Source organism: Acartia tonsa, chromosome 11 (assembly GCF_053477335.1).
Source record: "Acartia tonsa isolate MP-2025a chromosome 11, ASM5347733v1, whole genome shotgun sequence".
NCBI classification, from domain to species: Eukaryota; Metazoa; Arthropoda; class Copepoda; order Calanoida; family Acartiidae; genus Acartia; species Acartia tonsa.
The window spans coordinates 38,446,447-38,474,168 of record NC_137270.1 but is presented as its reverse complement, the minus strand read 5'-3'; the positions used below and the strand labels follow the sequence as shown (position 1 = coordinate 38,474,168).

The 27,722-nt window shown below is 30.2% G+C and overlaps 1 protein-coding gene across 1 annotated transcript in view; it reads left to right on the top strand.

Moving 5' to 3' along the window:
• The first annotated feature begins 3,927 nt into the window (after positions 1-3,927).
• Asap (ArfGAP domain of ASAP) overlaps positions 3,928-27,722 on the top strand; it is a 77,854-nt gene continuing 54,059 nt past the window's right edge. Inside the window, exon 1 of the mRNA XM_080176893.1 lies at positions 3,928-4,234. Within this exon, the coding sequence (XP_080033019.1) occupies positions 4,109-4,234 (126 nt within the window). The 5' untranslated portion in view covers positions 3,928-4,108. The remainder of the gene's footprint in view (positions 4,235-27,722) is intronic.

The window sequence follows — 27,722 nt, the reverse complement described above, 5'->3', positions numbered from 1 at the left end:
TCTGGTGCAGCATCCAAGTAAGAATATATCCATTGCCTGTAAGTCAAGTATTACCTCACGAATTTGTTGATTACATAATTTTTCATGAGATGATGGGTTAATAATCAAATTTAAATCTAAACCATGCATGTTTTAATCATTAGTTAATACCAGGAAGGGAGGGGAACTTTGACTGTTTATTACATTAGTCCCCAAAGTTTTATACTAACGTTTCATATTTGTTGACTCAACCACTTTGGGGGCTTTCATTGAATTTTGATTGGTTGGTTCATGAAGTTTAGTGTCCAAACGTTTCAACCAGTAATTGTAATCTACAGAATGGGTAATTTATAGATCATCATTGGGGATGTACAATGTACATCAATTTATGTCCATAGATTTATCCCTTTAAACCCCTGACATTGACTTATATTATGCTAGTACCCAATGTTTTAAACACTTTCTCTAGCGTATTTGCTTGAAAACTTTGGGTACTTTAATTAACTTTGTTTTTGTACTTTGTAAGTTAACAGTGTCCAAGCTTTGTACTTAAAATTTGAAACTAATAAAACCATTTTATATTCTAGGAGTTTTCTACTACTTGTTCTTTATATATAATGAATCTTGGAGATTTGGAAAGTGTCATGTGTGACGTCATAAAAATACGTCTAAAAAGGAAGGATGAAAGGATAAGTGAGAAAGGAAATTCTTAAAAAGAGATGGATTTAGACCTATTTTATGAGATCACACATGATACTTTCTAAGCAACATGCTTTTTTTTAAAAACCTTTGGCATTAAAACTTCATACTTTAAAAAGGGGGGAGAAGGGTTGATTGGTAAAAAGTAGTTTGGTACTTTAATTTACATATAACAAACTATCTTCCTTGATAGATAGATAGATAGATAGATGGATAGATAGATAGATAGATAGATAGATAGATAGATAGATAGATAGATAGATAGATAGATAGATAGATAGATAGATAGATATATAGATAGATAGATAGATAGATAGATAGATAGAAAGAAAGATAGATAGATAGGTAGATAGATAGATAGATAGATAGATTAATTGTTAATGCTCAACTGTCTGATTTAATGATCATTCATATTATGCATGTTGTCATCCTTGTTTAGAAACAACTTCTCATATAAATCACAAATAATACATGGTCATTAAAAGAAAATTTCTTTTTTTTATGATTGATATTTCAAACTAGGACAAATGTGTCTATAGATAGCGCAGCAATAACAATTTTTTCATCAAAATAATCCGCTTAAGTTATATATCCCAAATAAGAGCCCTTTAAAAGTCTTTTCTTTGCTGATGACATTGGAGGGGTTGGGGGAGAGGCGAGTTCATTGATTAGTAAAATATTAACAAGTTATAAAAACATAATCTATTTGTTGAAAAATGAAACATCTGGGCTACGAGAAACTGCTTAATTAAAGACTCTAAATAGAAAGACTGGCATCATAGCATTTTTCTAAAGCTTTCTAAAAATATAAAGCTTCTCTGAAATAAAAATGCCTATTAGCCGCTAGTTTTAAAAAGAAATCTAAAAATGGTCTTAACCAATGCTAAGCTTCCTGAAAAAAAACATAAACATATAACTTGGGACGTTTACACGTTCTTACTTGACACATACATGAAATTCAGCTATAAGAGAAGGAATAAAATAATATAGAATTTTAAAAATCACCAAACCTCTTAAAATGTCAAATTTAAATACCTTAAAATTTTAGCAGCAAAATTTTTTTTTCTCAATTATTGAACATTAAAATTAATTTCCAAATGATTTAATATTTAAGAATGACAAAAATGATTTTGCTACCAAGAACGAAATCATTTCCATAACCGTAATTTTTAGGATGAATCTTTAAATAAGTATTATACGTTCTCAGAAGCAGAAATCTGCGTAGAGGCAAGAGCCACTTTTATAATTTTCATTCATATTTATATGCTTATAGTACACACCCTATTTATAGAGCAGCTATGCTACTGTGAAAAATCATTAATACAATAATACTTGAACTATATTTCATATTTCTTCTATAATAAATAATTTGTTTCTTGTGAACCAAAATTATTTTCTTTAAAAATCACCAAACCTCTACACATTAAAATTTTCCTAATTATGTAAATTCCTTAGCATATGAAATAATGAATTTATTGTTTGTACGTTAAGCTCTCACTAACCAATGATTGATTGAGTTCTTTATTTTAGAAAAGTTTCTCATAGGTCTCTGGATGTTTTTGAGGTATTCTTAAATTTCAAGCCTTGGGTTAGTTTTAGGCTATTTAAATCTTCATGACTTCACCCTTAAATATATATGGAAGAAGCCACTATCTCTATATGTATCTCTTTGTGTCAAGTAATATCTCGAAAATGGCCTTTGATTTAAGGAAAATTTGACAGGTTTTAGGCTATTTTTAGTGCAGTAAACAATCTAAAAAAATAATCATGATAAACAAAATTACCCCTGTGTAAGCTAAAATTATTGATGGAAAAGTCTGGCATTGCTAGTTTGAACCACCCAATCAGGATTTGATAACTTTCTCCAAGGTTTTAAGCCAAATAGTGAGAAAACATTTTAAAAAAACTTTTTGGGCCATTAAAAATTAGAGTCCAAACACCGTATTTCTTAGTCAAAGAGTAGCCCCGCTACTAAAAAGCAAAAACAATTGAGAAAAAAACTTGTTTCTTAAAATGCATATATACATACATACACACAACACCTTAAAGCAATTTTAAACACGTATATTAGCATCAGGGACTAATAGGGATAAGACAATTGAATACAAATTAGTACCCAAAACGAAACTTTGGGTACTTTTATTAAATTTTGATTTTTGATTGGTAGGTTGAAAACTAGAAGTGTCCAAAATGTTCAACCATTAATTTTGGTTGTATAGAAGGGATAGTGTTGTTTATCATCATTGGGAATGCAAAAGTATCAATTTATCATCCATTGTCTTATCCCTTAAGATCTCTGGTGTTTATTAGTGTATGTACATGAAATACGATGTTTCATGCCTCTGTAAGCGTAGCAACTATATATGTATGGTTGGAATCAGTGGCGTGCACCGGGTTTTGCCAGGGGGGTGCATTGATTGAGGGGTCAAAAAAGGGAAAGTTAGGGCTTTCAGACAAATTGTATCCCATCAAAGAGTCGTTTGTCTGTAATGTCACATTTATTGTATCTACTAATGCTATGTCAGGTGCATATTTTATGTAGTATGAGTTGTGGTAATGCCTTGGCCAAATAAAAGGTACAATCTACTTTTAATATCAAGACATTATACTAAATCACATCAAACAAGAGATATAAAAAAGGACATCTTTGGCTGAATTATATATGTGTCACATGTCATATAAGGAAATGACAATTTTTATTGGCTTAATAATTCGTATATTTTTTTCTCTTAAAGTCCTTTAATTTTTATGAATATTGTCATCCTTGTTATTTTGGTTATTCTATACGTAGAGTATTATCGTGTATTTTACGTATTTCTCTCTCTCTCTCCTTTCTCATCTTACATTTTTAATCTCTTTCTCGCTCGCTCCAAAACCTTTCTCTCTCTCAAAAATTGACAAGTTCTAAAACCAAACACCTCTTCCCCCGGGGGGTTTAAAAAGGGATTAGAATAAGAGAGAGAGAGAGAGACACTGAGAGGGTATGGGAGGAAAAGGGAGGTGGTGAAAGGTGATAATGCGCTCTACACTACACGGGGTTATGTGTGCGGTGTGTTAGCGTGCGTGTGTGTGTGTGTGTGCTCGTGTGTGGAAAGAGAGAAGTACAAGGAGAAGTTGCAAAAATCCGGGAAAAAAGAGAGGATACAACTATACCCCGTTCCCATTTAGGGGCTTAAAACCCTTTACCCTCACCCTCCTCTTTCCCTACAGGGCCTGGGCTACGGAATGGCACGGACTACACAAAACTACGGTATTTCAGTAGTAGTGCTCTGCACGTCATTTAAGGTTATGTGAGACATATTCATGACAATTTTTATAATGAATTTATACGAAAAATAAACAAATATGATTAAGTGAAATTGAATATATATAACAATAATATATTAAAATAAAAATATTTTGGTGAAAATATAAAAAAAAGTTATACAAAATGCCGGGTTTGATAACAATACCCGAGTTTGTGCGCGAAGCGCGTGAAGATTTTAATAGTCCAACTACGTCGACTTTTTGTAATAGAATTCCACATTGTCGTGACACTATTAATCGTTATGATGAGGTTTGTATTTTATTTTTTTTTCATGTTTCACATACCCAATCGGCCCCCTCCTCCCCTAAGAAAAAATGTTTTCTTTATAAATTATTATTTCATATATTTTTATAACAAATTAAAGTACATATATAAAAATATCATAAAATGCAAAGTATACAATTTCTTTGTTTGTCATATTTTTATGGAAAAAAACAAGTGTTTTTATTAGATTAAGATAAATATTATTTATTTTTGCATTATAATTTCTTAAATATATATAGGTGTATTAGGTATCATTTTTATATACAAAAAAAAAATCATGATTTTAGTATTTAAAATTTTCTAAAACAATTCTTATTTCGAGATAAATGGCTTCGGTTATCATTTTTTATGTAAAAAACAATAATAAATATATAAGTTATAAGAATACAGGTAGTTTCTACACAAAGACTCATACACACACACAAACACACACACACACACACAGGCACCACATATGTATAAGGCAGAGATTAAGCTTAGGCCTTGTCTAACAATACATAATTATCCATCTATCTTCTAGCTAACTCTATCCATCTATCTTGCTACCAAGGCAGCTAGGTATCTTGTATACATGTTGTATGCAAATATATTATGTTTCAAACCATTGGGAAACATAAGATTTTTATATAACATTTTAAATGATGTATAGGTTGGATGCTTAAAAATACAAAAAATAAGATAAAAAAGTAACATGCCAAAATCATTACATTTTGTATTAAAATTTTTAAAGTTCTAGGTAATTTTTTATATTTTGATATTATAAAATTGATTTTAAACATTTTTCATGTAATGAATATTAAAATCTCCAAAACCCTTTCTAAAATTAAAGGACCCTTTTTGGGACCGCGTAGAATTGTATTCCCATTTTTAGGTCCCTAAAAATAACTGCGTATAGACACTTTTTACGCACCCCTATGAATGGGCTTTAAAAATATTCTTTTTTGAAAAAGAAAATTATTATCAACTTGTACTAATAAATCCTAATATAAGTTAACGTTAATGGATATTAGAGAAAGAAAAATATTTATCTTTCTCTCTCTCTCTCTCTTATTCTCTCTCTCATTTTCTCTTTCTCTCTCATTTTTATATTAGTCTGAAAGCATTAGATTAATTAGATTAGATTAGATTAGATTTATTATTCTTGGGTGTACATACATAGAAAAAAAAAAACAACAAAATAATAAATGAATTAAATGAATATTATATACATTTATATATACAGTCAAATTTTATTGATATGATTAATTTATAAAAAAATTTTCTTCCCAAATGGCAGTTTCCTAAAAACTAGGAAGTATGCAGTAATGTGTATTCACACATTGTTTTCATACAGGCCATATAAATAAGACAAAAAAATAGAAAAAAAGATAATAAGCAATAAATAAAATCATATTGGAGAGGAAAGAATGATAATAGGAAGGATTGATTAGGACATACAAGTCTCACACCATTATTGCAATAATAGAAATTTAAAAAAAAATTTAACAAATAGATTTTGATTGATTTATCAGATTTCAAACAATATTGAAAAGAAATATAATTTTATCTACATTCTTGACATAATGGGTTGTTACACACTAAAGTTAAGCTTGATAACAAAGATTCTTTTAGATTTTTCATAAATTTTTTTCTTGATTGATTGTGGGTTAATAAATCATTATTACAATGGTTATTCCATAATTCTTGGAAATGATACTTAGGAAATCTTTCAATAGATTTAAACTTCGGTTTTTTAACATCAAACATATTAGAGTTTCTAAGATTTCTGGTATGTAATTGATTACGGCGAAGCCATGTACCTTGAAAGGAACTTGGTAGCTTACTGTTTATAAAATCATACATAAATAATAATTTCAAATAATTAGCTGATTCATGTAAAGGAAGGACATTCATTTTTTTAAATAAAGGCATTGTGTGTGAGATGTGTTTCTTACTAAAAACAATTCTTATTGCCTTTTTTTGCAATTTAATTAATGGGTCCATAGTAGATTTTACATAGAGTAGATTATTTTTGCCAAACCCCAGTTAAACAGTTTTGCTCTTATTAGGTATAGTCATTAACTGTTGATGAAGTACATTGCCTAAACAAGTATTTTTTTTATATAAATTTCAAAGGTTTAAAGTCCCTTTTTCATATCAGTTACTTAAAATAACATAAGTATTCTAAAAATTACTCATATTACAGTTTATTTTTATATTGATCTGACATTTTTCTAAACAGCTTATCATAACACAAGCAAGTGGATTTTTTAGAATTTTGATAAGAATTTAAAACAAAACATTAATTTTTAATTATTAGGGGGGGGGGGGGTATATGTTCCTTGCTTTAAAAGATTATTTGTTAAATACTGAAGTAGAATTTTACATATGTTATACCCAACATTTTTTTGCTGTGACTAATATAAAAAAATATGTTTTAAGTTTAACATGATAATTTTTTTTCAAAAACATCAAAAAACCCATATTGAATTTAATAACAGGTTTCATAGTAAGATACTTCAACATAGAACTTTTTTTAACAACTTTATCTTTAAATCCTATCATTTTACAAAAAGCAAAAAGTTGGAAAACAAAAAAATCTCTTTTCAAATATCACTACGGGACAGTTTTAGCTGGGATGTATATTCGTTTCCGCAAATGTTTTACATTATAAGATACTTAGAACTGCAAATTATTACAATAGCAGAATAAGCCAAATATTCCTTGCTTCACTCTCATAAAATGGATATAGGATTGGCCTCATTTACTAGTCAGTTCGTTCGACCAGTAGGAGGGGAGGAGATGAAGGGGGATCGTTTTTCTAGCCAGCTATGAGTGTCACTTTATTAGATTACATGAAAATCTGGTGCAACATCCAAGTAATAATATATTGATTCTTACAATAAAGCATCCTCTGTTATAAATTTGCCATTATTTTTTTTGTGTGTAAATTTGCGTAAGCGAATGCACATCTTATGTTTAGGTATAAACAGATAGAAAGTGTAGATACATATCTAATAAGTTTTTTACTTATCAAAATTTTAAATACAAATTTAAAGTTAACATTTTTAAATTTCCCTGTCGAAAAAGTCTTTGTTGTTATATCAACATATTACATTATTCAATATTAAAATAAAGGTTTATAAAATGACATATAGTCGAAGAAAACACTGAATTTTTTTTTGTTTTTTTTTAGACTTTTAAGGAACAAATTATATTTCCCACATAATGCATTTGTATAATGTTAAAAAATGTAAATACTACCTATATGCAAAACCACTCAATTACCTTAAAAGAAATTTTCCACAATTTTCCCAGAGATACCTGCATAGAAAAAAGTATTGATTATACCGGTGCAGTGCTTTAATCTACACACGGCTCTCTGTATGCTGAGTTTGAGATCTGTTAAAGTATCCAAGTTATGAAAAGATTCTTTATATCAATAAATAACCAATCACTATTCGTTCTATTAGAAAATTGAGCTTAACATATTTTGAAGCAAATACTTCATCAAAGGTTTCTTTCAAAGTTTCAAAAACCTATTCCAAGGAGCAGTGAATGGCAAGCAAATTTGGAGTGAAAAATGTTGTGAAGGTACCTACCCTGTAATTTTTGCAGTTTTCTGTTGTCTTTGTGTAGGTAGTATATGCATATGTGGTTGCTGCCAGGGATCTAAAGAGATAAGACAATGGCTAATAAATTGATGTAATTTCCCCAATGATGATAGAAAAAATTTACCCTTTTGTAAATTACAACCTATGGACACTCAACTTCATGAAACAACCAAACTTATTTCTGTGTATTAACTTATATGTATTTGTGTACATTTTTGTGTATAAAAATCTATGTATCTCTTTGTGTGTGTATATGTGTGTGCGAATTTGCATATACTTATAAAATCACGCTATCCCCCTTTCCCCTTTATCTCCCCTCCCATGCAAAAACTAGTGCAACTTAGAAACAAATTTTTGTGCAATTTTCACTTCTGCAAATGTGTAAATAAAAAACTGCCCCAACAACAATTTAGAATTCGAAATATGCAGGAGGCGGCTTTGGCAAAAAATGTCTTTACCTAAATTTTACACAAAAACGGTGGTATGCTGTGCGCAAATTTACATTGCGGATTTTTTAATGAAAGTAAGCCCAATTTTTATCATGTTTGTATAATTCATTTGTTATTCCATATTTAAGATGTATTTTTTTAATGTTTTGATAAAAAAAAAACATCCTATTCATATAAAAAACATAATAGAATAATGGCAAAAAATCAATAAAATTGACAATAATGTTTAACCACCACTTTTATTATTTTTCAATATTATGACTATGAATAGGTATATCTGTATATATTCATTTTATTCAATAATCTAATAAAAATATTGAAAGGGGGGAGGGGGGAGTCAAATAGTGATTTTGACCAATATAATATTGATTCTTTCTGATTATCGACCCTTAACTATTTAAAGTAGAGTAACTTCTCTAAAACTCTCCTTTTGTAGGATATACTGTCTTATATTGGACATAACTACCCTTGTTCCTTGTATAATAATTCAGCCAACCCCTTTTGTGGTAAATGACAGATTAAAAGAGCCTTTAAAAAACCCCACCCACCCCCCTATCTACAAAAATACTTCACCATACCTAATAAAAAAGCTTTATCGTGTATGAAAAATTGATTTCAGCAAATATCCTCTTTTTTTGATAATTTAGATGATTATTATTTTGGGAAAATTTGATTGCTGAAAGATTAGGTTTTCCATCAATTTTCGGGGATTTTTTTTGTGAAAATTTTGGAAGATTTTTTTATTAAAAATAGTACAGCGTTTGAAAGTATTTTCAGCGTTTTAAGCAATAAGTACAGAGTTGCTGTGCTTATGATAACTGTTAAAAAAGCCTTTTTTTCTCACAGGCCAAATCGACGGAAATATCCTTAGTTAATAATAAAACAAACGAGCTCGGTTGGTTACCTCTTGATCTTTTAACTACTCCCGGTCTGTAATTAAACATTAACTTAAACCTTATGACATTATGTAAAACTGCTTAAGCCGAAAAATGACCCAAAAATCAAGGAGGGGAAATTGTATTAGGGAGAAAAAAGTGCATCTCTATTGAAACAAAATACATTATTTAAAAAATGTTTAAAATGAAATGGATGTAAAAATTATTGAAAACAGCTTTTAAATTTTCTCCTATTAATTACTTTTTAGAAAACTAGCCTAAATCCTTGCTTCTAGGGGGTCTTGTTACTCAACAAAAAGTTTATTACCGGGATAAGGGGGGGGGGGTGAGATGAACTAATTGTAAAAGGGAAGTAAGCCCATAAATTAGATGAATACTCACTTGTTAAATTACTACATACATACCTACTTACACACAGACAGACAGACACACACACAAACTCTCTAGTACTACTACTCCGGAAGTATAAAAGTCACCTTTTCGCGGGGTTTCTCTTTTTCTCATGTTTTACTTCTTTTGTGGTTATGTCTGTCTGTTTGTCAGTCTGTATGTTTGTCTGTCTGTCTGTACGTCTATTTTCTCATACAAAAACCACCGTTCCCTTTCATGACCAATACTTATTTTTCAATCAATTAAAGTTTCTCTAATTTATATTTTTGGTCTAGTTTTCCCAAGGGGGGAACAGGGGGAATTGGAAACCTATATCTACAATTAAATCCTATTCTTATAATGTAGTTTTGAAATATTATAAAATTGAAATTATATAAAAAGCATGTTACGACACTTTTTTTAATCCCTTTTACAAAAATGTATGGTTTAATATGACGATGAAAGGTAGAAAAATAAAGCTTTGTTTTCATTTTTCTAAAGTTTTCATCACCTAATACACCCTAAGGGGGGAGAAATTTATAACAAGTTGCTTTCAATCTTATAATGTAGACCCATTAAGCCATCATTATATTGTAGATAGAGGTTTCTTGTAGTTATATGGCTTTGGCATAAAATTGTCGGTTGAAAAGTTTGAACACTTCTGTTAAATGTTTAACCTTATTACAACATACTAAAATATTGCAATGAAGAAATAATGATTGACGTATTGACTAGTAGTATAGCGGTTCTTCAAATTTTAAAATGCAATTTTTATCGGCTGACTAGTCGCTTACGGCTAAATTATACATTAAGATTGGTTAATTTTGCTTAAAAATAAATATTATGATCAAATAATATATGTTATATTTATAGCAAATTTGCTTTTAATTAAAAACAAATTGTAAGATCAATGTCCTAAGTATGGAAAAAAGAACAGGGTCTTATATTCAGTAATTTTATTAATGTTATTTTTTTGTCGACATCATAAATTATCCATTTCAAATTCTTATGTCCCTAATCCTTAATTAATACATTCTATTTCATACAAACTTTGCATGATTCAAATTAATTAAAATGGCAGAAAACCTGTCCGCCATCCTTGCCAGTATGTTAAAAATGTGTGTTTTATTGCACATATCTGATTTCGATGCATTTATTGCTCTGCTCCATTGCCCCCTCCCCCCCCCTTCTTATTTTTTTGGCACCTCGCCCCTTTATTTGGTGGGAGAGGTGGGGTTCGAACCCACTTCCCCTGTTTTTTTTGTTCTTAATAATAAATTACCAAATTTCTTCAAAATAACTAATTTAAAGAAAACAGCAAAAGTGGCTGTTTAAGCCGTTTATGAGATAGTAAGCAACAAGCAAACTGGAAACTTCTGTTTTCTTAAGATGCGCCTAAATATGAAAAAAATTAATTGGCTTACGGACAACCGTACTTAAGAACAGACCTTACTTACAATACTTTTCCGCTATTTAGATATAATTTTGTAGTTACTTTATAATAACACCCAGTAAGTATTAATAAGTTAAGACTGATATTAATTAGCACTTTATTTAGGTTCTTAACAACTAAGAACTTAAATTTTATATTCATATTTTTAACTTGTTTATTTTTTCTAAGTCCTTGCAATAAATTGGAGGATTAACATTTTATTTTGTTAATCTGTATATTTCCGTATTCGTAAGTAGCGCAGCTACTTATTAAGTAGGGCCTGTCTGTCTGTTTATGGACATAATTATCTCTGTTTTTTTTTATGTTTTACAGAGGTCAAAATTGATATGAACCCTACAAAAATGAAGAAGAATAATGGATATAAGAATATACGTGGATATTATGATATTAAAAATTGTCGAAAATTTGGGTTGCTAATATGGACATCACTTAGTCAGTTCCTTCATTCAGTAGGAGGTGATGGGATGGGTTAAAGGGGGTGGATGATTGGGAATCAATATTTTAGCCAGCTACAAGTTGCATTTTATTAGAGTATTACTACAATATGGTGTAAGATCCAAGTAATAATAAATCCATTAGAAGAATGTCGTTTTGCCATCTCTGTGTGGCTATCTTGGCAGCCATCTTTCCCTAGATAACTTGACGTTTGACTGTCTGCCAGGCAGATATCAAATTTGTGTAACTGGATACCCCGAGATCAACGCAAGGGTAGCCAGATATCAATCAAAATAAAAAAGTGTACGCATTTAAACAAGGACAGTTGCGTCTATCAGTAGCGTAGCTGAAACAATCCGATTTCTTCTAAAAATAGCTACCAAGACGTACAGACTAGCTTAAATAGCTAAATTTTAGTAGCTGCGCTACTAAAAATATAAGTTTCTTTATTTTTCAAAATTCTATGTTTAAATGCCGTATCAACAGATTATCATCAGCCGAAAACAAAATATTTTCAATGAAAATTAAAGATAATCCGCGAAAAAATGTCTGGAAAAATGCGGTTAGTCAGCTGTGGCGTGTTTGTGACGCAGCGGGATAGCTTAGCGGTCAGTAACATAGGGGTTTAAGGTAGCAGAGGGGTGGAGAGAGAGAGGGGGAGAGAACAAACGTAAAGGGGAGAGGGAGAAAAGCAATTTAGCTTCAAAACAAAAACAAAAGTAAATAATAAATTGAAATATTAACAAAATAGATTATTATTTTTTAACATATAGAATGCTATTACTTTTAATCTCAATAATGATTATTCTTATTGAGTTTTTATGTATAAGCAAGATTGATTAATATTGCATAATATAATAATGATAATAACAAAATGAATTATTAATACTGCATAATTGTTTTTACTATAGAAAAGTTATTTTATGAATAAATAATAATAAAAAAACATTTTTTTCTGTAGATTTTTATATATAGATGCTATGCTTACTAAAATGACAATTGAAAAACGCCAAAAATCTGTGAATTGTTTGAGAATCTTCCTAAGAAAGGGACATATATTTAGACTTTTAATGTTCTTATGTATTTTTAGTTAGAAATCCTCTTTTTATTCCCTTTTTTACATAAATAGCAACATTTTACACTTGCATAAAAAAATGATTAAAATAAAAAAATATACTTATTGATTGTCTGTCCTTTTCCTCTGTTTGTCTGTAATTTGCCCCAGTGAGGGAGGAGACATTGGGCTGTTTATTAGACTAGTCCCCAAAGTTTTATAATAATGTTTTATTATTTGTTGGCTAAACAAGTTTAGAGACTTAAGTAAATTTTGGTTGGTTCTTTAAGTCGAATTTTCAAACTTTTCAACCACTAATTATATTCTACAGAAGGGATGATTTAGTGTATCATCATTATTGATGTAAATCAATTTATCGGCCATTGTCTTATCCCTTATGATCCCTGAATTCGCCCACACATTTGGAAATCTTTTCTGACATCCACAAATTATAGAAAAAATAAAACACAAATTGATAATTTCAATAATTGGGTTGAGTAAGGGTATTCCAAAAAGATAATAACTAACACTCAAATTTCTTTTATTTTCTTTGTTATTGACAATTACAACAGTATACTGTACTTTAACCAGTGATTTTAATACACAAAATTACCCCTTCTATAGAAAAAAGTTAGTGGTTCAAACGCTTGGACTGAATGAAACAACCAATCAAAATTCATTAGAAGTCTCCTAAGTTGTTGAGCCTACGAATAAAAAAAAACGTTATAAAAAAACTTTGGGGACTAGTGTAATAAACAGCCGATTGTCCCCTCCATCCCTGAAAACATACAAAAAAACAAAATATTTTGTTTTAAAAATATATGTATATCTTTTTTTTTCTTCAGTATAATAATCCCTTTCCCAAAGTCTGCATTTTCTCAAAAAGAAACTTTGAAACACATTTTGGTTAAATGATGATTCCTATTTGGATGTAGAAATAAGGGAGTGGCAACTTTAAATGTATGGTTAGCTAAATTTTCAGAATTTTGGGGGATTGGGGGATTTTAAAAAAAAAATATTCCAAAAATTGCAACTTTCTACAATCATTACGAACACAAAATGTTTGTCTTTTTGTTTTATCTTTAAAATATGATACCATAAGTGTTGTCAATAAAAAAATTTTCCCTTTATGACTGGTTTCAATTGGAAAGGAGGATTCTATATGAAGTGTATTTTCAATAAAAAAGTCTACGCCCACTTCTTGATGTAGTAATGCTACTTTTTATACTTATTTTCCCAGAAAGAAGTTTTACTTTTCCGGATATGAGATTTCGGTGCTTGCTTACATGTGAAGACCGGAGCACCGAAAACCCCGCCCCCCGCTTAGTTTTGACAAAAATCAAAAATAAGGGGGGGGGTAGTTTTTTACCCCCCCCCCCGCTTAGTTTTGACAAAAATCAAAAATAAGGGGGGGGGGTAGATTTTAACCCCCCCCTTAATTTTGAAGAAAATCAAAAATAAGGGGGGGGGGGGTAGTTTTTTCACAAAATTTGCGCAAAATTAAAACCTTTTACTGGCCAAAGTCAATAAATAAGGAAATTATGCCCCAAAACATGAATATCCATGTAATAAGGTTTCCCCTCTGGTATACTGGATTTACTTGATTTACCTCACTCAACTTTCTGGCGTGTTGTACAGTGAAAAAACTACCCCCCCCCCCCCTTATTTTTGATTTTTGTCAAAACTAAGCGGGGGGGGGGGGGGGTTTCGGTGCTCCAGTCTACCACATGTAAGCAAGTACCGAGATTTCTTTTTTACTCCCTTTACTCTTTTGGGAACTTAAAGTCAAAGAAAGTTTAATTTATCTTCCCTTGATCTATCTGTGTACTCAAAAATTAGTTAAAAACATGCTGAAATTAGTGTGCTTTAATTTCCGCACTTTGAGAACTGTATAACCTATTATATAAAGTGTAAGTTTTTTTGTCTGTAGCTTAAGATTTTTATATCTACTGAACGATTTAGTTCTACATTTTAGGGAAGCTTAAAATAGGTCTCGGGGTGGAAATATGCAATTTATTTGTTAGGTATAAGTCTTCGGATGGTTTTATGCTATTTATCTGCTCTCATTGCCTTCGAATATTGAGCTCCTAGATGCTAGATGGGACGAATCAACTTGTTATCTATTGTTAACTATTGTGGTTATATGCAGAAGTGAATGTCCACCACTGCTAAAATATTAGTCTGCTAAAAAGTGTCTAAACATGGTATTATTATCCACCTAGGGGGGAGGGGGGGGGGGTTAGAATACTCAGCCGTTCTGGGTGGCATGCTATCTCTATTTACAGCTAAGATATTGATATGTATTATGTATTTTTTTTTATTCTTAGGTATGTATTTCTTGTGTGTGGGATTGTTGTGAATCATACTACGGCAAACTACATTACTTACAGACAACCAACCAAATGTTGAGACATTTGTTAAAGGGAATTTTTGGCAGAAATTGTAAATAAATCCCTGTATATGACTTTCTCGAAAACTTTTCTCCATCTGAAAATGATCGGTTCATTTGTTTTTGCCTTTGCATGATGACTTTTTAAAATCACTTGAACCATTTAAACATCTTTTGTCTGCTAATTAATATCTTTTCAGTCAGTACACTAAAATGTTCTCTGATACTTTTCTTTAAGTAGGATTTTAGATCTTTTTAATGAAAATAATGTCAGCTTTAGACCAGGGAGTAAGACATTGGGCTTTTTATTACACAAGTCCCAAAGTTTTAAAATAATAAGTGAATTTTGAGTGTTTAAACGTTTTAACCACCAATTGTTATCTAGAGAAGGGGTAATATTGTGTATCAACATTAGGGATGTAAATCAATTTAACAGTTATTGTCTTATCCCTATAGATCCCTGTGTGATGTACATATTCTAGAAAGCTACTACTCCTCGCAAGACATCCAGATGACTTTGAAATGAAATTCTGATTTCTAGCTCACGAATTCAGTATTAGCCTCCTGGATAATTTTACCAAATGTTCATTTTTCTCAAATCTAATTTAATTTGCCGGGATATTAAATGTAGAACTTAATTCGACCCTCCCTTTTTCTGTATAAAAATGTAGTTTATTTTAATATTAAATCTGTTTTATTTGTATTTTATAGGATCTCCACCTTTTTAAATTTTGTATTTTTTATGTAAATTTGAAGTTTTCAGCTTTCTTATCAAACTACTTTTTAGCAAAAGATGTTTTGTATAATGATTAATTTTCTTTCCAGTATGGCTTCGAATCCGATTAATATCCGCTGGATTAGAACGGGTTCTCAGACATACTGAAAAATTATCTATAGCATCTTATTACAGACAAATTTCCACGAATAATAAAATAAAAATCATAAAAGTAATTTTGTTAGCCCCGAATTTTTCATTTCATATCTGTGGAAAGCTGTCTATAATACGATGCGATGAATAACTTTTAAATAGAAAATGGTTCTAAAACTAGCATGATGATAATATGACGACATAAACCATTGAAATTGAATGTCAATATAATGCTTCCAAGTCTAACAGAGGTATGAACACACCCAACCAAACTCTAAACTAAAAGCAAATGTTTCACATAAAACCCCAAGTCGACAATTTCACAATTCCTTTTTTGGAAAAAATTATTGTTATACAATATCTGTGTAACCTACGCATATACAGCCAAAAGTTGTAAATTTTTCTTGGGTTGGGTTAAATACTCCCCCCACCCCACTCCCCTTACAAAAAATTTTAAGGCTTATCAAATGATTAAAATAAAAAACTATTACCGTTTTGATATCCTAACTTTTTCTTACAGCCGAAAACCAGTTTTAACAACATTGAAGGACCACTATTTTATCCCATGGAGCGCAGAAAATACTAACAATGCCAAAACTGATACAAAAAATATCAAAATGAAAGCAAATTTTGAAAAAATTTGATGCCTATGAAAGTTTCATATCATTGTTGGACACGTTATAAAGCCTAAAATTTTAGTTTATTATGTTTTTGTAAAACAGTAGATAAATAAAAAAAAACAATTTAGTGACATTTCCTTTTTAAAATAAATTATAATGTTTAAGGTATATTAACAAAAAAATGTATTTTGTAAAGAAAATCGAAAAAATAATGTTTTTTAACCAAAATAAACCAGTTTTTTTGTGTAAAAGCAATCATAACTTTGATTAAAAAATCTGCAATATTTTAAGTTTTGATGCTTTAATTGTCCTATTTTAATTAGATCTTAGGGACACTCATTTTTTTGAGGGGGGGGGGGGATTTGATCATGACAACCCACCGGAATTTTTCTTTTCTTTGTTGATGATAATTTTTTATCTGTTGCTCAGTGACATCAGCGAAATCTTTGTCAATGATAAATAATCCGGGGGGTGGGGGGGGGGGGGATTTATCCATTATCTAACAAACATAAGGGGGTATCAATAGGAAGTGAACCTTTTTTAAAAGGGGGGGGGGGATAAAGAATATATAGAGCCGCTAATGGTTTTAATTTTATTTTTAAGGTAGCTTGAAATTTTAACAAGCATTTATATCTAATATAATAGAAAAATATTTTTCTAAAATTTTTCTATATTTGAAGTCTAATTGAAATAATCTGGCATTTTCACAGAAAATTTCAACCTAATTTTGGTTAAATAAAGGACTTTTTAGTTTATGGGCATTGTTATATATATTTGTTGCTTTTAAGTTTATGGGGTACTTAAAATGCTTTAATAAAGGCATTGGGGCGTAAACGGATTTGTTTTGGGGGGAGGGAGGGAGGGGGAGGGGGTACTTATTCACACTTTGAGCCAAACAAGAAAATGGTTTTAAATACAACAAAGCAATATACAAGTAACACATGTAGGATTATTGAATGTATGTTGTATATGGGAACAACAAGGACTATTAAGTCCATAACAAGCCAGGAAATTATAGGGATAAGACAATGGCAGATAAATTGATGTACATCACCAATGATGATAGTGATACACAAAATAACCCCCTCTGTATATTACAATTAGTGGTTGAAACATTTGGACACTACTTAGTGAATTAACCAACCAAAATTCCAGTCAATGAATAAGAAAACTGAATTACAAAAATTCAGGGACTAGTGTAATTTACTTATAGAGTAGCTACAAGTCATTTTAAGATTTAGCAATGGGCTTAAGGCGACCAAAATCTAACATAATCCCCCTCTTCCACCCTTCAATACTCAGATTTTAATAGAAATACTTGAATTTGGAGGGGGGGGGGGGGGGGGAGTTTAATTTTTGACTAAATACCAAATTGTGGTCATTTTGAGTTTTTTAATTACTTTTTGTGGCTTTTCAAAAACTGTTATTTTATTAAATACTAAAATAATTTTACATAACAAATTTGTATTGCAAAGGAATTTTATAAAAGCTAAGTTTATCTTTTTTTCAGCTGTGTTAATCTTAAAGTTTTAATCCGAAAATCTTTTTGCATTCGGCCTACTTAAACAAGGATGATAACATCCATACAAAGTCTAGCTACAATCTACAAAATAATAAAATTGAAGCTGTAGGCATAATATTTATACCTATGTTTACTAAAAAAAGATGAAAGGAAATACTCTAGTAAACTAGCCACTTTGAAGAAAATGTCCTTAAGACGGACAGAAAACACAAATTATAGAGTAGCTGCGCTTCCTAAAGCCATCGAAGCAGCAAATCATAAAGTTTTACAGTAAAATAATTCTTAAATAAAAACATGCACAAAAGGGGATTGAGGGGGGGGGGGGTTCTTTGATATCCCCCCCCCCTAAAGAATAATCCCGGGAGGGGGAAGGGGAGGTGGAATGCTTTGTAGCTAAGGATATAAGTAAATAGATAAAATTTTATATTTAATTTTATTAGATATTTTGTTATTTGGCTTGAAAATTCGTCATGATTTTTGTACATAAAGGTAGAAAAATGATGATCTTCTGCCATTTAAACTTAATTTAGATAGTCTTTCCATTTTTGCTGTATTAATAACATGACAACTTTAGGTAAATTAGCCTAAGCAAGCTTGAAACCTAACCATAACCGTTTAAAACGACTTTTAGTAAAACTCCTTGAAATCTCAGCGCACACAAAATACGTGTTTGAACTTAAGATTAAAACATTTTGTTAATTCGTAGTAAAGCGTCGCTTTTTTGTCGAATTTTTGTAAATTCTTAATAATTTGATTATTAGCCGTTTTCATGGTCGAACAGGCTAAATAATTGTCCAACAAGCTTCACGCAAAATTAAACTTTTATAAAGATCTAATCTAATGCTTAAAATTAACACCCCAAAATTATGAAATTTTAAGTTTTAAGGTTTAACATAAAACAGATGAATAAATAGGCAAGAAATTTTGGGGTATATACAGGCATAGGACCATGAGAAAGAAATTAAACTTTCTCCCCCCCCCCAAAAAAAAAAGCTATTAATATATAATCATGGACGCATAAGAAATTATAGGGGGGGGGGATATACTTATCCTCGATTACCTTATCCTTGATTCTCTGTCTAACTTCTCATGTCTGTCACAAGACAGAGACAGATTGACAGATGGGAGAAGGGGCATGGTATTTGTCTTTAAATTAAACCCTAGCATCTTCCATAACGCATCCCCTCCCTTATAATTTTCTAGGGAGGAGGGGCTTGGGGGTCCTCCCTCTATCTATCTTATGCTTTAAATCTTTTATGAAAAGCCCCACTTTTTTATTCCCTTGTAATTTAAGTTTTAATAAACAAGGACGGTTCTATTCACAATAAGCATTGCAATTATGATATAATAAACAATTTTATGGTTTAAATTATATATTTTTTAAGACAAAAAATTGTGTTTGTTAAGGGCATTAAAAATGACGTTCTTATTTTGTAAAAACACAACAAACTGACAAAATTGATTATTAAAAGCTTCGCTACGTAAAATAAAGCAGATAAATACTTAAGAAGATTATAGCGTATCAGAAAAAAGTTTTTAAAAAAACTTTTAATTATGTATTTTTGAATATCTATCTATTGTTTAGCCATTTTTTGATGTAACAGATTATTTATAATTATTCAAAACTCAACAAAAAAAATTTCCCTTAAAATTTCTACCTTAATTGAATGATATAGTAATGCCTGTTAAACTTTTAAAATGGATGTAAAAAAAACGTGGATATTATGACAGGGGAATAATTTTCGTCAATTAGATTGCTAACATGGACATCCTTTATTGGAGGGGAATGTATAAAAGGGTTGGCTGGGGGGCTCTTTATTTTAGCCAGCAACAAGTTTCACTTTATGACAGTACATGAAAATCCATTGTAATTGGACTACCGTAAAATTTGGAGTTGTTTATTGACAACATCACCGTGGGAGAATTTTATTTAGGGCCTTCAAATTTGTCAAAGTTTGTGTAAAAAAGTGATTGTATATAGGATCTTTAGGAATATGCAATTGATTATACATAAATTGATGTACGCCCTCTGATTAAGTCCCCAAAGTTGTAATGCTTAACATTTGGGGACTATACATTATTATTATATATTGAACGTTTAATTTTACATAATCATAGTTCAATACTTAATAGAAATACTTTGGTTGGAACCCAAACTTTTATTTGTTTGCTTTTAATTCGCTCAAGTATCGCTTTAACACGGATGATAATATCCACAGCAAGCATAATCAATCAATTGATTAATACTTGGATGTTGCACCAGATTTTCATTTACTCGCTAAACGATGTCAAATAACGGTAAACTGACCAATAATTAGGTCCATAGTAGCAATTTCAACTGACCAAAAGAATTTCCCCTGTTAATATAGGCACGTATATTCTATATTTACTAACTTCTAAACCTTTTTAAAAATCCTCCAAAATCTAGAATCTCAGACAAACGTACAAAGCTAAGTACATAGTATCTATGCAACTCTATAACAGTTGAAATGGATTGCTGTTATGGAAATCAATAAACATAATAAGGACATACTGACATATACAACATCATTGGGGGATTAATACGCCCGCCCTCGATGGGAAAACTTTTATAGTACAATGATTTTATTGTTTTCTAGCGGGGAGGGTGGGGGGGGGGGGGGTGGAAAGTAGATTAACTTATATTACACAATAGGACTTCTATAGGCCTTTTTTTTATAAAAGTAGCGCAGCTAATCTATTGTTAGTGTTTGTCTGTACGTTTATTTAAAAAAGTATTTACATTTTCTTGTGGATTTTAATAATTCAAAACAAATTTTCTCAATCCTATTTTTGTTCTTTTAGAATAGTTTTTGTTATTATTTTGAATATAGATATATATCACATGACATTTTTTTTGATTTCATACATATTAATGGATTTTTTTTTCATGGATTTTTTACTAAAAATAACTGTTTTTTAATAATTAAAGATATTTTTGTGTAGATTTCCTGTTTATGTAATGTAAGGGATTTAGAAATTTTCAGAAAAAGTAATATATTTTGTCTAAATAATAACTTTTAATTTATTGCATCGTATTGTTGACAGCTTTTTTCTGAATGACAAATTATAATATTAAAACCAGTTTTTTTAGCCCCGATGGACCACAGGACTGGGCTGACAAAACTGTTAATAATTTTATGATTTTTATTTTAATATTTGTGGAAAAATTTCTGTAATACGATGTTATACATGATTCTAGTATGGCTGAGAACTGGTTCTAATCCAGCGGATATTAATCGGTTTCGAAGCCATACTGGAACGACTATATATCCCTTTACTTCGTGTAGCATTGAATATGTGGATTTCTAATGAATTTTTAATTATTTATCTGTGGTAGAAATATATTCCATGGGGTTTCTTTCCCACAGCGCTTAACCACGCGGGGATAAATGTTCAGAAAAATTATTCTCGTATTCATTCGAATCCGGTGGATAAGAACCGGTTCTCATCTATACGAAAAAAACTATGTATAGCATCGTATTATATCCAGCTTTCTAAAAATATAAAAATGTACAATCAACAGAACTGGTTTTAATCTTATAATTGTACATTCTATATCCGCGGAAAGCTATTTATAATACGATGCAAGAAATAACTATTCCCAGTTAAACCTCAGGTCTTGTGTTAACATGTTTTTGTCAACATATTACAAAAGTGCTTATAGCTGACCAAACTCTCATGAGAATAAAATTACTACTTTATACCAGTATCTACCACGTAACGATTTGAGCAAATGTTGATATGTTTTTTAAGAAAACATTTCCCTCGTTTAAGATATCGTGTATTTAAAAAGACATACAGCGAGTTTCTCTTTTTTAGTAGCGAAGCTACTCTATAAGTAACTATGTCTTGTTATAGCTATAAAAACTGGAAGCTAATGATTTTGATATTAGCCCAAAGCGTTTTTTGATTAAAATCTTTCTTTGAACATAACTGTCCCTGTTTTTCATTAAAATTAAAAGGCATTTTTCTACATAAAAGAGCGTGGTAGCATTTTTTAATTATCAACCATTCGTAATCAACATTTTTAAATACACGTTTTCGAGTGCTTTTTTACATGTTGTTAAAAAATCGCATTCAGTAAAGTGTTTTAAGTGTATCTATTCATTTAGCATAAAAATTAAGGATTGTTTGATAAAAAGTTAGAAAATAAAAAAAAGTGTAAAAAGCAACTTGTCCAAGAAACTAATTCGGAGATGTAGAAAAACAATCCATTTTGTCTCAATAATGATATTTTTATACTGACATAGCCTTAAATAATGTATTTTGTTGGAAAACATTATTTTTCCACCTTATTGTACAATAAAATGGCATTTACACTCACTATGTTATTTACTACTATTTTTGGTAGCTTATTCATAATTTACCACCCCCCCCCCCCCCCCACTGTAAATATTCTATTTGAATGTTAGTTCATTAATTAACTTTAATTTATTCAAAAAGAACAAGAATGACAACATTCATAAATAATAACAACATTTTTTCAAAAGCAAAGTTTATCATTTATTTTTTCTTAAATTTTGCTTACTTTTTTTCCTTTTCAGACGTACACATACCTAAATATATATTTTAGAGTAGCTTCGCTCCTTATTATACATATGTTAATGGAAAGGTATACACAAATATTATGCATATGTTAGACAAGGATAATTATTCTCAAAAACAATTAAAGATACATTTTAGTAAACGCAGAAATGATAAAATTATATACTATAATTTGATGTACATCCCCAATTGGGAAAAAAAACTATAACCCCTTCTGTAGATTATAATTATTGGTAGAAAAGTTTTGATACTTTATTTTTATGATTAGATGTCTGTATTCCATGCATAAAATTGTATGATGCTTATATTTTTACATATCCTAGGGGCTTACAATTTATAGATGTCTTTAAATCATTATTTCTCTTTAATGATCTATAAAGATATTTACAATAAAAAAATCTTTGATTTTTGTAAATTCTAATTTTTCGTTATTTTTTCAGGTATGTTATTTTCATTTTGTAAATATGAGTTTAAAAAGATTGAAGAAGTTTTTTAAAATTTTTAAAACGCACAAATCAAGATCTATATCTCCTATACTACTATTTTAATGGTATCTTTTTCTCTTTCAAAGATAACTATGTCAAATTACATTGTTTTGCCCTCCCCCTACCACTAAAAAAAATGTTCAAAACCCATAAATCCTAATTTTTAAGTCAAAATACCATAGGTAAAAATAGCGTCGCCTGCTAGCAAAACATACAAGAAATTTCAAATATAGCTTATTTAAGACTTTTGCGGGCCGGGATATTTATTTTCATATTTTTAAGTAAAAATTTTACCAAAATAAGTTATCACATCTTGTAAAAAAATATGCTTAAAATTACTTTTTTTTTATCCCTCCGTATCCAAAAATATCACATAAAAAAGCTTAAAATGCTATAAAAGTATTAAAATTATTTTGCTATACATCAAAGTAAAGGTGTTTGGGTTCCCCTTTCCCCTCATAAAAATTAAAGTTAGTAGGGGGGGGGGGGGGGATTGGAGGGGTTGTAACACCAAAAATTGCTTTAGTACACACTTAAGAATTAAGCCCCCCAAAAATATATAATTCTTTTTAAGAATTATGACTTTTCAAACAGTATTAGCATTAAACCTTCCTTGCATAGCCTAACCCTTTAGCCCCATAAAAGGGGTTGTTACTTGTTTACTATGAAGTTAGAATCGCTCTTTTGAATTAGTTATAATATTTTGCCTTAATATTAATCTTTTTTTGACGCCTAAAAAGTTACATATTGGTATTATAAATATGGATACAAAGGCAAATAGGGGTTAAAAATAATCTACAACTTTTACTTTTCCCAGCTACAAATCCAGAATTTTACATTTTGAATGGGTGAATGGCATTTTGTAAAGTTTAAAAACATAACTATAGAGAACACTGTTATAAATATCAAAATTTATACATATTCATATATAGAGAGAGGTAGGTAGTGGGGTTTAATCAAATTTATATGTAATAACACTTTTATGACTTGCTACAACCTATTCAAGTATTTCAGCAACCAACTCTTTGCATAAATGTTTAAGGGATTCAAGGGATAGCACAATGAAAGATTAATTAAATATTAATCTTAAATTCTATCTGAAATGGGAGAGGGTTGGGGGGTGGGGGGGTGAAAACCGTAGAAAATATTAAAATTGCACCCAAACAAACATAATATAGATTTCTCAGTATCTATCACATTTTCCCTGATTTTTTTTATAATATGAAGTATTTTAGAAGTGGCTGAATAAATACACTTTCAGCATATTTTGAATATTCATAAAATTGCCATAATTTTAAAGGTGGCTTAAATAAACATTAAAAAATCAAAATACAAGTATTTTACAGCAAAATATTAGCAATTTGAAAGTTTTTTATGTTTGCTAAGGCTAAATAGTGCAGAAGAAGCTATCTCTTTCTTCGTCTAAAGTTCATAATTTCTCCAATTAAGGCTGGAACATAAAGTTTTAAGACAAGCTTTGATTTTTAGTAGCGAAGCTACTCTTCTAGTCTACATGTGTTTGTCAGTATGTCTTTACGTTTAATGAATAGCTTTGATAAGCTATTCTAATAAGTCTTTTTAAATTTTCTTTTTTTTTGTTTTATCGGCTTTATAACTTTAATGGAATCGTCCTTGTTAAACAGTACACGATCATTCACTCACACATACACACACACACAGACACACACTCACACACACACACTCACACACTTAGACACACACACACACACGCCGGAAGTTAAGTCCTGTCTAAGTTGTAAATGTCTCATTAGTCCTAATTTCCTCTAATTATTTACTCCAGCTTTTTTGTTATAGCTCCGCCACTCAATAATACCAACTTTGGACGTTTGTCTGTATGTCTACAAAAGATTGGCCTGACTTTTATTTCCTCAAACATGATTTGTTAGTTCCAACAACTTTCAATATTCCTCTGTCTGTTTATGCTTCGCTCATTTCATTTATAAAATGTTGTCATCCTTGTTTTTTTTTCATTTAAACGAGAGCCATAAAAGTTTATTTGTAGTGTACTTTTTAACATTGTAACTGAATTTTAATTAAAAATTTACTAATGTTTTATATTATTTCTTATCATAATATGAATCATTTCTTAAAATAAAAAAAAAACAAAAAAAGATTAGGATTGAATAAATATAAAAGGCCTTGTTAGGGTTTTAAAATATCAAAATCGTGTCCATTTTGAAATTAGAGATAGGTTTACTGAAGAAAAAAAGGAACTTTGGTAAATTTTGAGGTTCAGATATGCCCTAGTCCCCAAAGTTTTACAAAAACGCGTTCTTATTCGTTGGATTAACAACTTTGAAGATTTCAGTTAATTTTGATTGGTTGGTTCATTAAATTAAGTCTTCAAATGATTCAATTTTTATCTATAGAGGGGTAATTTTGTGTATCATCATTGGGGATGTTTTTTTATTCATCTGCCATTATCTTATCCCTATATATTCCTGCCTATACTACTATTTATTTATGAGAATACAATTCCTTATTTGTTGTCCACTAACAAGAATTCTAAAATTTGAAAGAAATTGGGGAGTGTTGAAAACGTGTATTCAAATCTCAACCAACGATAAAAAGACGTTTTTGCAATAATGTCCTAAAAAGCTTTCCGAAAAAGCACAAGTGTTATGTTATAAGCATTTTCTGAGATCTTAAGATTAAGATACATAATCCTATGCATTTATTTATATCTATCTTTTATTAAAATGAAAAAAAAAACATTTTATGATTTTTTTTTTCAAAATTTTTGTACTGAAAAATAAACACCCATTGAAAAGGGGGGAGGCGGATGTGCCACTTTTTGAAACCAAAACTAAAAGACAACAAAGGAACTCGACTAAAAAAAGAGTTACAGGTCTGAGATTTTGCATGGCAGTTGCTTTATAGGGGTACAATATGGAACTGTGAAGAAACGGCGGCGCAACCGCCGAAAACCGCCGTTTCCCGCCGAATTTTTTTTGCAATTTCTTGGCGTTTTTCGGCGGTTGCACCGCCGTTTCTTCACTGTTCCATATTGTAACCCTATAAAGCAACTGCCATGCAAAATCTCAGACCTGTAACTCTTTTTTTAGTTGAGTTCCTTTGACTTTTAGTTTTGGTTTCAAAAAGTGGCACATCCGCCTCCCCCCTTTTAATCAAGGCCACCCAATAACTTTAATCTTTACAATTCTGGGTCACATTTTGTTTCCTTATCAAACAATGATAGGTCTCCTCAAGAAAAAAATCCCTACCCCCCCCAAGAAAAAAGATATAAGTTGTGTCTAAAATATCAAATTCAAATTTAAAACAATTATACTTTTTATTTAGAGGATTTCACAATTACAAATTTCGTTGATTTATTATTTAAAAAATTTAATTAGCTTATTTTGAAAAGCACATTTTACTTCAGACATGATCAGTTATATTTCAAAATGTGTTTAGAGGAATTTTTTGAATTTTTGGCAGACGTTCAACAATTTTTATGCTGCTATGTGGTGAAAAATTATAAATTTTGTTTATGCTTGTTTATGTTCTGAATGTTAGTTTTATACAGAAGTATTAGGTGCTGCGCCCCTAGGGGGTGTAACCCCCTCCCCCTTCCTCTCCCCATCGGAAAATGTGTAAAATATCATTAAAAGAAAAATCTATACAAATCGATATCATTAAAATTTTTACATTTTTGCCTAATGGTGAAATTTTGTACTAGTTTTATATACAAGGACAATTTTTTTCATAAAACACAAATTTTGCTGTTTTTTGTTGCTTAAAGTTTTGTTGATTTAGGCTTCTAAATAACCTAAAATAAGTCAAACGGGCCTACATACTAAGCAAATTATAGAGTAGCTTCGCTACTATATGCACAGATATTAGTAAAGGAAGGAAGAAAGTCAATTTTAGAGAAAATTTTTACAAATCTAACTTTTAATGATGGGTATCAAATAACCCCAAAAAGGAGGGTTCCAACAATGGAATATAATAGTATTTAGCATTACAATATTAAGGACTACAAAGACTAAATACTTCTGTTAATATTTCGTGGCAATTAATAAAAGGAACTGTTCAAAATTGTGACAGAAAATTAGAAAATTTTGCAGGTGGCCATCTTTAGTCCCTTTTTAAAATAATTTTGGACTCAAGAAATTTCAATGATATTACTGTCCTATATCTTTCAAGCCCAGATGTTTTAAATTCGACACTCCATTCAATTGTTGACGTTTTCAGGGGGCGGGGATGGCGATTTTACACGCACCGCTTAGATATGATACCCCGCCCCTTTATTTTCATGCATTCTTCCTTTTTTATCTCTTTTTATTTTGGAAATTTTTCTTACAGGTAGAAAAATAGAGGATTCATTCGTAAAACGAGCATGTTAAAAATCTTGGAACTTTTTATATTTTATTAAAGAAAAGATATTTTTAGCGTTCAAAATGTCGTATCAAAATTAAAATCTTACATCCAGGTGTCAGGGAGTGGGTTTATTTTGCTAAATAAAAGATAGCTAAATTAAAAATCGTATATTTCTAACTATTGTAGGCTTAATATTGTTTTTTTTCTTTTGAACTAATTAAAAATCTAATAAAGTTAGGTTTAAAAATCTACAAGATTTATTTTGTTGTATTAAACCCACATTCGCCCGCAGGCCATTATATGCTTCAGGCTTAAAGTTGCTTTAGATATGGTTTTGGTAGAAAGGTGAAGATTTAAGGGGAGGGGGGCAGTTAAAAACCCCGCTAAAACCTTTCCCATGGTATTATAGAATGTACTTTGAGATATCTTAATG